The 12,945-nt window shown below is 34.9% G+C and overlaps 1 protein-coding gene across 1 annotated transcript; it reads left to right on the plus strand.

The window, feature by feature from the left end:
* Positions 1–5,307: 5,307 nt before the first annotated feature.
* LOC103448534 (autophagy-related protein 18f) lies at positions 5,308–12,945 on the plus strand. The gene is made up of 8 exons (XM_029088945.2): positions 5,308–6,219; positions 8,911–9,375; positions 9,462–9,893; positions 10,138–10,365; positions 10,470–11,288; positions 11,398–11,564; positions 11,720–12,088; positions 12,700–12,945. Exons 1-7 carry the CDS (start codon positions 5,941–5,943, stop codon positions 12,084–12,086), a joined length of 2,757 nt encoding a protein of 918 aa, XP_028944778.1. The 5' UTR covers positions 5,308–5,940; the 3' UTR covers positions 12,087–12,088; positions 12,700–12,945.

The raw sequence follows: 12,945 nt of genomic DNA on the forward strand, positions 1-12,945 counted from the left end.
TCATATGAACAGTGTTTGGTTACTCAATAATATGTATGGACTCATACTCAAAACTTTTTTCGTTCGAATCATAGAGTATTGTGTTTATGATCAGAACCGTTCATATTATTATGAATAACGTTGTAAAGATCATCTATACAAAAAAATGAATTAAAAGTAAGGTCGTTTAGTCAATCTATTGTAGCGAATATATAGAAGGTTTGTATTTGTTTTTAGACAATTATATGAATAAACGACCTTAGTTTTAATTGATTTTTTGCAGATGTGGTCTTTATGGAGTTATTAATATGGACGGTACCGATTAAGTGTTTAAGGCTTTTTAGGATTGTAAAAGCTTACCGAAATTTAGTACAATTAGGAATATATATAGGGGAGAGGGTTGACCATGGTGTTAGGGTTTTTCCTTACACATGGCGGAATCTTATTGGCCAAGGTTTATGGAGAAATATTCTGAATATATTAAATAAGAAATAATATCTTGAAAAAATGGAGTAAATATCCCTCATTAATTTAAATAGGGATTACTTACTTGAATGAAGTCAATATTCAATTCGGAATGTATTAAAGGTAGGATCTCTTTGGTAATTAATCCTTATCTTTAATGTTTTGACTTTTCATTGCTAAGGGCAGGAGAGCTATGAGTAGTCATATTCAACTGTATAGACCTTCATGAGTGTGAGCCGCACGTTGGAGTATCTAAGGAGCATGCCCATTCAATGAGGGTCATCTTGTCTTTCTTCAGCAAAAGTCAACGTGTCACCTCTAAAATTTTGGGAATTATATTAGGCTCCACAACAAACACCAAGTTTTATGCATTGGTAACGAATTGTTTGAGTAAAAACTCCTAATTATCTTTTGAGTAGTCAAGTATTGTCATATAACAAGCCGGATCCTCATCGGATCATTTTAAATATTTTTATTTAAAATTAAACATAAAAATTACCTTATAAAAATTGATCACACGATGTACGATGGACATACACTATTCACGGATCTCCAGAATTCTCACAAAAAAATCCGAAGAAGATCCTGTTGGGTCATATAACTCCTCTTCATATCAATATCGTTTCAAAAATAAATAATGAAATAAAAAAAAAAACTAATGAAAAGTTCCAAAAAAACTTTTATTTTAATAAAAAATAATAAATAAAGATGTGAATATCATTAAACAAAAATAAAAATATAATTTTTCATTAAAAATAAAAAGTACCTTTTACGTTAAAATTTCCAATAAAAAAAGCCAGTAGTTTTCATTGATAATTTGGATGACAACCAAACGTCACCGTACTGTCTTTTTTTAACTTTTTCGCAGTCTGAGACACTCTCTGATTTGGAATTGAAATGAAATGAATACATTATACATACCAACAGCAAAACTGCCCAGCTGTGTATATTAATATTATAAATTAAATTTATCCCCTCCCCTGTTTATTTATTGCAGATTACATCATCATCATCTTGTCCTTGAGTCACTAGTTTCCACCACCACCACATGCAGGTTTTATTAGGGCATATGATTGTCTTCTACCAATTGACATCAGCATCATGCAGATCAACACATTTACACGCCATGCATGCAAAAGGTGATTTCACCATTTCACACAATTTTTTTAAAGAGAAATGTTCGGGGATTCTCTCAGACTTTGTCATCTCATATTTTACATATAATATGTATAATATTAGAATGAAAATTAACGTTAAATTGTGAGGTGATATAGAATATAGAGAGTCTTACTTTGAGAGAGTCTTCTTAATATTTTTTTTTTTATTAATCTAGAGAAGTGCTAAGGAGACTTATCAAAGTGGACTCTTTGCTATCTCATAATTTCACGTTAATTCTTATACCAACATTATAAAATATTGTGCCAAAAACATAATGTAGTATAGAGTCTGTGGAGAATCCATAAAGAGTCCCATCTTGAGAAATCAAAGAAAGCACAACTATTTGGTAATCATATGGCCCATATATTTTCCCTTCAAATTATATATGGTCATGATTTGTATGATTGCATGGGAAGCCTTGAGGAAGCCAAATTAAGCTTCTCTTGATATTGCAAGTTGGGAAAAATGCAGTCAAATTGCAGGGCAACTTCCTACTTGTTGGCTTTGCAACTTGCAAAGTTTGATTAGCAGGCAAAAAGTTCAATGAAAATAATTGGATGTAACTTCTGCTAGGCAAGTTGGCCAAAGATCAAATTTATATGTTTCCTTCTGTGCACATTTTATTTATTTTTGTCGCTTAATTTACTTTGAGTTATAATTTTTTTAAAGAATAAAATAACTTACAACGAGAATCCTTACGTATCTGATTTTCGAACTTATCAAGAAAATTAATCTATGAACTATTGCTTGAGAAAAATTTTCAAACCAAATACAAGATATTGACTATAGATATGTTGCCAAATTAGCAAAACCATCGGTAGTCATATTTTTTCTTCTTCCAAACAATAGAGAATTCATTAAACTCAAATGGAAACGTTTACATCAGACGTCAAAGTATTAAACAATTGCTTTGACTCAAAACCAATCCCATCTATATATGAAGGTTACCTTTCCTGAAACAAAAGAACCCACTAGATGTGCTACCCTATTAAAACATGCGGAGCAAAAATAACTTCTACTGATCTCAAATGCTTTTGTAAACACTCACTTCTTTAAAAATAAGATTAATAGTGTAAAATTACTTTGATTGTTTTTTATCCAAAATATAGAGATGTAAGTATGCAGAAAAAAAATATTAGGGGGGGGGTTAATTGGTAAAAGATGTGAAAAGAATATTGTTGGGGGAGAGAGAGGGAGAGACAGATAGAGAGAGAGAGAGAGAGAGAGAGTTTGAACTGGTATATTATGCTTGACCTCCAAGTAAAAGAATTGATCCACGCCTATTTTATGCTTGACCTCCAAGAAAATGAAATACAAACGGGTCATTCCCTTCCTAAAATGTCTTGCTTGCTTATTAATGTCTCCTCCGTTGGATCACGTCAACTTCCAATTGAGGATACGTTCCTTCTACGTTTACCGGAACATAAAAATTAAAAGTATTAATTAGTTAACATATTAGTTTATGGTAGGGGTTAAAAGTATTAATTAGTTAACATATTAGTTTATGGTAGGGGAAAAAAAAGGGGAAAAAAATGAGGAAACTAATGAAAATGATTTAAAAACTTTGAGTTTTAATGATAAAGACAAAATAAAGTGTAAAGTAAATAGTACCATGATTGACCTTTTAATGTAAAAATGTGGTTTTTCGTTAAAGTGAAAGTACCGAGAGCTTTTTGTTAAAGTTCCCATAAAAATAATGTGAGATGTCAATATGTTATTTCAGTAGTTTTCTCCCCCTAGAATTTCATTAGTTCACGTAAGAGAGAATATACAAAGAACAATACTTCGCTACGTACTCACAGGATGAGTATGAGTTTCTACTTAAAATTGTACCTTGCCGATTCATAAAACTACGTGTTTATAATCAAAATTGTTCAACTACTTCGCTATACTTATTCATGTTTTTCGTGATATTTAAAAAAATGTAGAATAAATAAATTGGCTCACAATTTCCATGGAGTCCAGACTCCAAAGGCTGCTAACAAAACATATACATATTCTTCATGATACATTTCCTTTGTTCCCTGAACACAAGAAAAGAAGGGAACGAAAGTTAAAAAATAAATACCGAATTGTTTGCAGATTAATAAGTATTTTAATGATGTCTTTATTATGATTGAGTGTGTCACACGCGCATGCATGGAATTTTTACTTATTTAACATGGAAACCACGATCACAATGTGATAGCATCTAATCTAACATTTAATTTAACAAAATTTATTGTTTGAACCTTTACATGATGATGTGAGTTTAAACTTCATTAATGATTAATCTAATATTTAATCTAATAAAATATATCGTTAGACAATATGAGCAACTCAAGTTTCAACTCCATGATAAAGATGAGGTCAATCAATGTCCCCTTGGAGTATGCAAGGCACCTTCTCTGCAAACAAGGTGATCAATATCTTAAAAATAAATAAATGCTTAAGGAATCTTTTAACAAAAGGGATTTCCATTTTTAAAAACAAATGAGAACACTCTTTTGACTTTTGGATTTGACTTTAATGAAATTGTGTGGCTTATGATTTAATCTTAACCACACAATTTCATTAAAGTCAATCCAACAGTTAAGAGGATGTCCCCATTTTTTTTAGAAAAATGGGGATCCCTCTTGTTAAAGGGTCTGAAATGCTTAATGTGTAGGACTAATCTTTCAATGGGATTTGAAGAGGCTAAAGATATTTCAGCCACCTCTGGCCATAATCAAATGGCACATGTCCTTCTAAAGTTTTCAATTAGAACATTACTCGTGTTTTTACCTGCTTCGTGCCTCGAACTCAAGACTTTTTTTTTTCATTGAATAATGTATTTATATCGGTTTTTTTTCTTCCCTAAAACATCAATATTTCAACTTAAAGGAATTTGGGTTAAGCCATAGACACAATGCTATGTATGTGATTCAAAACCTTACACATGAGGGAAATTACCAACACGTAGACACAATGCTAGTTCAATGTACTTTTATTGGTTGAAAAAAAAAATCAATCCAACTAATGGGGAAGTTTAACAAAGTGATTTAAACCAGTAATATTTAAAATAACAGATTTATACGTTCATCCCTTTCATATACTCCAATAACATCTAGATACACTTAAAGCCACGAGTATTGTAGCCACACCGCTAACTAACATAGTTTCAAGCAAATGAACATTATATGTCATCACAATTCCACAATTAACTCACAAAAATGAAAAGAAATCCTACAAAAAAACGCAAAACAAAAATGAGCAGTCTCATTCTCTTGAAACTAAGTGACCATTTAAGTTCGAAAATAGGTGAAAACCGTTTGACCAGAGTTATAAGGTTCGTTTGGAAGTGCTTGTAAAATGACTTAAAACGTTTTTGTTAAAATTAATTTTGGGTTCCAAAAGCACTATAAATGTTTTTTTTTTTCTTAAGAAGCATCATATATGTACTTTTTGCAAGAAATACTTAAAGTGTTTTTCCAGAATTTACTCGAATTTTTATTAAGAATTGATTTAAAATACATCTTCACCAAAACAATTCCAATCATTTTAAAAAGCTTTCAAACGGGAGAGAGAGGGGGGGGGGGGGAGGGGGGGGGGGTTTAACTTGTAGAGGAGGTTGAAGTTGTTTTGGTTCAACTAATCTAAAACCCAACTTTGAAATGCCTTGCATGGATAGAGTCGTAAACGAATAGTCTCTTATTTTTATTATTTATTTCCGAAAAAATGTAAAACAAAACAAAAAAAATACACACAAAAAAACATTGCCATTATCCAATCTCTTTCTCTCTCAACACCTTTCTCTCTCCTCAGACCTCCCCTGGTTTTCTGGCGATTTCTCGGCGGATTTCCCCTCAAAAACCCTAAAAATCCCTCCTTTAATCCTCTGTACAAATTCTTTCCATTCCAATTCCACCCATTCTTTTCTTCTTCTTTTTTTATCAAATTTCAAATTAAAAAAAGCCCATAAATTTTTTTTATTTTTTCATTGTAGGAGTATAAAGAACCCCTCATTCTTCAGCAAAATTGTACATTTTTCCCAGTTTATTTTTTTTCAAATTTCAGCTTCTGGGTATTGAAGATAAAGTCCGTTCGGGTTTCTTTGTTTGTATTTGAAAGCTGTTACATAAGAGTTTCTTTGTCTTTTTATTGAGGAGACGACGTGGAATCAGAGGCGAAGGCCCTGTGTCTGGGTGTTTCCAATTTGGTTTGATTTGGGGTTTTATAATTTTGGGTTTTTGTGAAAATTTGGATGCTTTTTGGTGTAAGGAGGAGATGGAGACACTTGGGACCTAAAGCTTGTGAATTTGGGGCTGTTTCTTATTTGGGTTTTGCCTTATAAGTTTGAAGGGAAACAGCTCTGGGGTTATGATTAAGGCAGTTTTCGAAGAATCATCGGTTTTCGTGATTTGGGTATTGACTAGTTTGATCTCTCTGGTTCTGGGGATGAGGAATGATGGCGGTCAGAAGCAGCAGCAGGGTGGTGTTCCTCGCCCCGCTCGGTCCAACAGCTTCATTCCCAACTCTTTTCGGGCCATTTCGAGCTACTTGAGGATCGTTTCGTCCGGTGCTTCCACCGTTGCGAGGTCCGCAGCTTCGGTGGCTTCCTCGATTGTGGAGAGGGATGATGATACCAACCATGATCAGGTATGAGTTGCTGAATCTTTGGTTTCTTAATTTGAAATTGTAGCACTCCGGTTGAAAATTAGTTCAGAAGTGTAGAATTCAGTTCATTTGTTGTGTATATGTACAAGTATCTGTTCATATGATGGTGTAATCTACTTTAGATGTTGCTACCTTTTATGGATAGATAAATTAAACTTGTTATGAAAATCTGGGAATAAAGTCTGGATTTAGTGTAAATTGGTTATTTTATTTTTATGAATACAAACTTTGAAATGCAGATTGAACTTGAAAAAATATGTGCAGTACTTAAGTTGCCAAAATTGTTAGCTGTGAATACTTAGTTTCAATATGTTGCATCTGAAGTTTTGAACCCGAAGGAGAATGCAAAATAGGTCTGTGAATGATGAAAATTGTTTATGGAGGTGATGATTATTTCCTCAAATAATCGAAGGGATGAAAATTGTTTAAGAAAGCTTGATTTGGAAGCTGATTGAATTAGGACGGTATTAGTGTTTATACTAGTTGTGGAGCAGTTGCAATTCATTAGGAGGGTGATTGTGGTGGTCGAGGTTGTTATGCATGCATTGCAAGATTTGATTCTTGTTGACGCAATTTTTTTAAGGGTTTGTCGTTTTCATGTCGGGATACTGGATAACCTAGTAGATTATTTTGTAAACGTATCGCAAGATTTGATTCTTGTTGACGCAATATTTTTAATGAATATTGTCGTTTTGGTGTTGGCATACTGGATAATCTAGTAGATTATTTTTGTAAAAAAAAGATCCACGCGTATTCAAGATAGTGGCAGTTTGGGTTCATAGGTAGTTCAGATGCGGTGTTCGCAACAAGCTAATTTGATTTGTCGCTTGTTTAATGTCGGATAGCATTTGTGTGTTAGTTGGTTCAGTTGCGTAATGAGGCTCTAGACGTGTATGTTTTGATATACATGAGCCTTATGGGAGGTATGGTGGGTACCTTTTGTCGGATTTGTGCTACATATTCCACGTGTTTGATTTCAAATGACATTAATTTTCTATTTGTTTAAGCTCTTTTCTTTGCAATTAATTATATTAATTTGGAAATATTTGGTTAAATTTTGAGTTTTGATTGCATCACTTCAATTAGATCATGTTTTTTGTGACAAAAGTTTGTGAATCAGGTCAGATGTAAAGGAAACTTTGTTGAGTAAGTCTGTTACAAGTGCACATCCTAATTTCCAGATTCAATAGAAAAACATTTAGTGAAGCATTTTTGTTTATTCATTGTTAGATTATTAGGATTAGAAGGTTTCCATATCACGTTTGACTTGATGCTACAGGAACTATACATTCCGGTTAACAACTTGAGTTTATCCTTCAAATTATTATATAAAGGAGTTGCTACAAAATTACTTCAGGCATGGTAAACGCTTTGGTTGAATGTTATCCGTTGGCATATCCAGAATACAGTCATAACTAATCTGTTCAATATATGGAGTGTGGGTTTGTGGGACTTAAGTGGTGTTACATTATAGTTGTCTTGGAGTTTTTTAAAAGATATTTTGCAACTAGCAATAATGTTTAGTGATTGGTGTAGTGAATTCGTGATAAGTATAGTTAATATTATTTTATTGTAAACTAGATTTCATAATTCAGTTGACGTAGTGGCAAATTATTTCAGTAGAAATGGAAATGCATCTGAAGTGATCATTCTTTTAAAGTAAAATTGATCAGGAAAACGTCATTTTAAGGTAGTGATAATTGCAGCCAAACAGAGCCTCTATTTATCCTTTTGAAGTAAATGATTTGTTTACAAAAATTAAGCCTTCTGATGAGTATAGATTTTATGATTTTTTTTTTGGAAACATTATGATGAAGATGACATGCATGTTTTTTACAAGGTGTAATAGTGATTCACTGATGGAGGAGTTTTGAACATTATACTTACATCTACTGTATTGAATCCAGAAAACATTATACTAACGGATTTTTGCTTGTTATTTTTGTGCAATGCTACTATGGAAACAACAAAGCATTTGCATAATGAAAATATTTGATGCAAATTGCAGTGCCTTTTTGAGCGTTTGACACCCAATTAAATAGTTATTTCACATCAAACATGCCTGTGCACTAGAACTTGGAAGGAGCAATTGAGGTGCATTTGTTGTTAAAGAAGTTTCGTGATTCTATTGTCTATATAACAATTTAGAAAGTTTAATGTTTGTATAAAATACATGAACAAAACATGAATATCTGAATGGAGGTATGTAATTGATTGGAAATTTTAGCTTTTTGTTTATATGTTAGAAGTGGTAAAATGATATTTTGTTGGCACTTTAACCATTACATGTTTCCCATTCAACAGGGATACACATGATCATATTTTTTATTCTTGAATTCGATGTTACTCCATCAAGGTCTTTCTTTCTCTTTCAACATTTTTTCCGCCAAGGGTTATTTAAAAAGAAAATTATATAAGGCCTAAGAGTTGGTGTTAATTGTGCACTTTCAGGTTGATGACTCTTTATCTTGTTTTCTATAAATTTTCTTCGTTTGTTTTAAACTTGGTTTTGTTACATTTTTCCTGTATTTGATTTTTTCATTGAAAATTAGGATACTACATTCTTTCTTATGTTGATATGGGCATGACTTTAAGATGTACTTTTCCCTTCTGGAGTCTTCAAAGTAGTAGAGAATGGAGTTGACTTTTCATATATCTTTTGAATAAATAAAGGTGAACTGGGCTGGCTTTGACAAGTTAGAAGGTGAGGGGAATGACACTCGTCAAGTTCTCCTTCTGGGTTACCGTTCTGGATTCCAGGTTTGGGATGTTGAAGAAGCAGATAATGTCCGGGACCTGGTTTCCAGATATGATGGTCCTGCCTCATTCATGCAAATGCTACCTAAACCAATAGCATCAAAGAGATCAGAAGACAAATTTGAAGAAAGCCGTCCATTGCTGGTAGTTTGTGCCGATGGGTCCATTTCTGTTGGTAATATCATACAGGATGGCACCGCCACTCCTCACAATGGTGTTACTGCATATAGCCATGACACAGTGAACAGCAGTTTTGTGCCTACTGTTGTTCGGTTTTATTCTTTGAAATCTCAATCTTATGTTCATGTTCTAAAGTTCAGATCAGTTGTTTATTCAGTAAAGTGCAGTTCTCGAGTTGTTGCTATTTCTCTAGCAGCTCAGGTAGATACCTGTTTATGCAAAGTTTCTCCATTATTTCTTATCTTCTGCTTAACCAGTATTTGAGTATCTAGTCTCATGTATTGCAGATTCACTGTTTTGATTCCATGACATTGGAGAGAGAATATACTATTCTTACCAATCCGATAGTTACGGGATTCCCTGGTTCTGGAGGTATAGGTTGTGGACCTCTTGCATTAGGCAATAGATGGCTGGCTTATAGTGGAAGTCCTGTTGCTGTATCCAATTCCGGGCGTGTCAGTCCACAGCATCTGGAACCTTCTGCAAGTTTTTCTGGTTTTCCTTCAAATGGAAGCCTGGTTGCTCACTATGCAAAAGAGTCAAGCAAGCAACTAGCTGCTGGGATTGTAACCCTGGGAGACATGGGATATAAGAAGCTGTCCCGGTACTGCTCTGAGCTTATACCTGATAGTAATACTTCTCTTCAATCAGCGAATCCTGTCTGGAAAGTCAATGGTACTGTCAATGGCCAGTCCACAGACACTGATAATGTTGGAATGGTATGGTACATATTGTTGACCTCAATTCTGTTTTCACTTGTAGTTGTAAGTTCACTTTTTCCTTTTTAGACTTTGACTGGAGTTCATATATTTAGTGAGTCACCTTTCTAACTTTGCATGAGTAAATGCATGCGCATGCTTTGTTATATTGTATTTTTTTACCAAATCAAGTTTGTTATAAGGGTAAGTGATACTGTTGAGTTATTTGGGTCCCCTGTGCTTATCATGTTCTTTGGTTTGTCAGGTAATTGTCAGAGATATTGTCAGTAAGGCTGTTATTGCCCAGTTTAGGGCGCACACGAGTCCTATTTCTGCATTACGCTATGATCCTAGTGGCACCCTTTTAGTGACTGCATCAACTCAGGGGCATAACATCAATGTTTTTAAGTTAATGCCTGGAATCTCTTCTTCAACTGATGGTGGTGCATCATATGTACATCTTTACAGGCTGCAACGTGGATTAACAAATGCAGTAGGAGCCATTCTCTTGTTTCAGAATTCCTTGTTGGGTATGCCATTTGTTTCAACAATCACGTGTTTGATATTAATTTCCTCTTTTTCATTTTTCAATTCCAGATCATACAGGACATCAGTTTTAGTGCTGACAGCAACTGGATCATGGTTAGTTCCTCTAGGGGGACAAGCCATCTGTTTGCTATAAATCCTTGGGGAGGATTAGTAAATCTCCCAACTACTGATGCTGGTTTTACCACCAAAAGTACAGGATTGGGTGTTACAACTAGATCGTCAGTTCGTTGGCCAGGTTTGCAAACACCTAATCAGCGAAGCCTTTGCTCAGCTGGTCCCCCAGTTACACTTTCTGTTGTTAGTAGAATAAGAAATGGAAATAATAGTTGGAGAGGCACTGTAAGTGGTGCTGCAGCAGCTGCAACAGGCAAGATGACTACCCTTTCTGGGGCAGTTGCTTCTTCATTCCACAATTGCAAAGGCAATGCTCATTATGTGGATCGCAACTCTTCGAAGGCTAAGTACCACCTCTTGGTTTTTTCTCCTTCTGGTTCCATGATACAATACGCATTGCGAATATCAAATGATCTAGATTCGACAGCTGTGGCTGGATTGAACACTGCTTATGAGTCAGGCCTGGAGGATGATGCAAGATTAGTAGTTGAAGCTATCCAGAAATGGAATATATGTCAAAAGCAAAACCGAAGGGAGCGTGAGGATACTTCTGACATATATGGTGAGAATGGAAATTTCGACAACAATAAGATATGTCGCGAAGGGAAGAAGAAGGGAAACACCATTTACCCTGAAGCTTGCAGTACTGTTACAAAAGCAAAGATCAGCCCTGAGGAAAAACATCAGTTGTATATTTCAGAAGCTGAACTGCAGATGCATGAAGCTCAAAGTCCAGTGTGGGCAAAACCTGAGGTATTTTGAGAGTTGGAAAATGCAAAATTGTGGTTATGCTTTCTTTTCATATAAATTCTGTGTTTGTGATGTTCGACATGCTCTTTGCTTTTGTAAAATTGTTTGCCAGCTATACTTTCAGTCGATAGTAGTGGAAGGTGTCAAAATGGATGATGAAACTGCTTCAGTAGGGGAAATTGAGATCGAGAGAATTCCAACTCGCATGATTGAAGCAAGATCAAAGGATTTGGTCCCAGTTTTTGAATATCTTCAAACTCCCATATTTCAACAAACAAGGTGAGCTGAGGGTCTATGCATCCATTTATTATCAGCCCCTGGTCATGTCATTGTTGCTTATATTCACATGCTCTCTGCATATATTATGTATGCTTCATCATGTACAACATAGTGCTAATAATACTCTGTATGAATTACCGTCTTTTCTTATGCAGGGTTGCTTCTGTAGATAGCAATTTTAGCGGGCAACTTTCACATCAGAGATCTCGTGTATCTGAAAATAGCGGGCTTTCGTGCAGAAACAGTTCAAGCTCTCTTGACACCATGACTGAAAGTGGTGCTGGAGTGGCACAACTTGCTAATGGGATTGAAGAAACTGGACGGGGTGGTTCTCAGACGCCCATAGAAAGAAAGGGCTTTGTAAATAACAATTACAGCCCGAAGACAGAGACTCAGCTTGAGACTGTAAATAATAGAGAGAGCAGCTTAAACTCGGAGGCCCAACTTAAGTTTGTAAATAATGACATAGAAGGCCTGGGATTGGGGAATCTGTTTGGAGGCGAAGGCGATGAGTTTGGTTAGAGGTATGTTCCTCTTACTGTTGTAGATTTGTTTGGTGAATATATTAGTAAGATTACTGAGTTCGGGATAGTGATTTAGCTTGGGTGATCTTCTGCAAATGTCTTCATTGACTGAAGTGAGAATGATATAGTCAGTGAGGTGTCGTGATTTGAAAATAACGACCTGGTACAAGCATGATATTCTAGGCATGACATTCATTCTCTCCCACTTGGTTTTCAGTTTTTTTTTTTTTTTTTTCTCCTTAAATTTCAAATCTTCTACGAAAATGGTTTACATATATTCTCAGTGCGTCACAAATTCTCCTACTCAAAGGAAAAAACTATCCATCACGGTTTGTCATATCCTTAAACACACTGCACACTTCGTACATAAAGGCGAGCGAGGCACTTGCCTACTTATGTACGCAGGCATTTACCGTGGCAATGCTGAGCTGTTGAATTACTGTTGGCTTTTGTAAAAATGAATTGTTTAACAAGCAAATTATATGCAGAGAAGCATGATTTTCACTCTTTCCCTCGCAACTTCTCACTTTTCTCCTTGGTCTATGGGTTTTTCATCGGTACCTTTCTGTGTGCTATTTTTCAGTCCGTCTTTGTTTCTTTTATGTTTTCAGGTGTGCAGATTTTCTTTACTTCTACTGGGAGATTAACACTGTTTATATAATGGGGGGTGGCCTGTAGAGAAGCATGAGCAACAGGGGCTTTTTACCGATGCTGAACTGTGGATACTCTGTTGCGGTTTCATCTTATGTTGACGTTGTAAATAAGTGACGGTATGAATATATATTTCCATAATCAGTCATAATATGTAAATAACAGCGTTAAGTTGGTATGTTCATTTCAATCTCGCCTTTTATTCA

The sequence above is a fragment of the Malus domestica genome, chromosome 11 (assembly GCF_042453785.1).
Source record: "Malus domestica chromosome 11, GDT2T_hap1".
NCBI classification, from domain to species: Eukaryota; Viridiplantae; Streptophyta; class Magnoliopsida; order Rosales; family Rosaceae; genus Malus; species Malus domestica.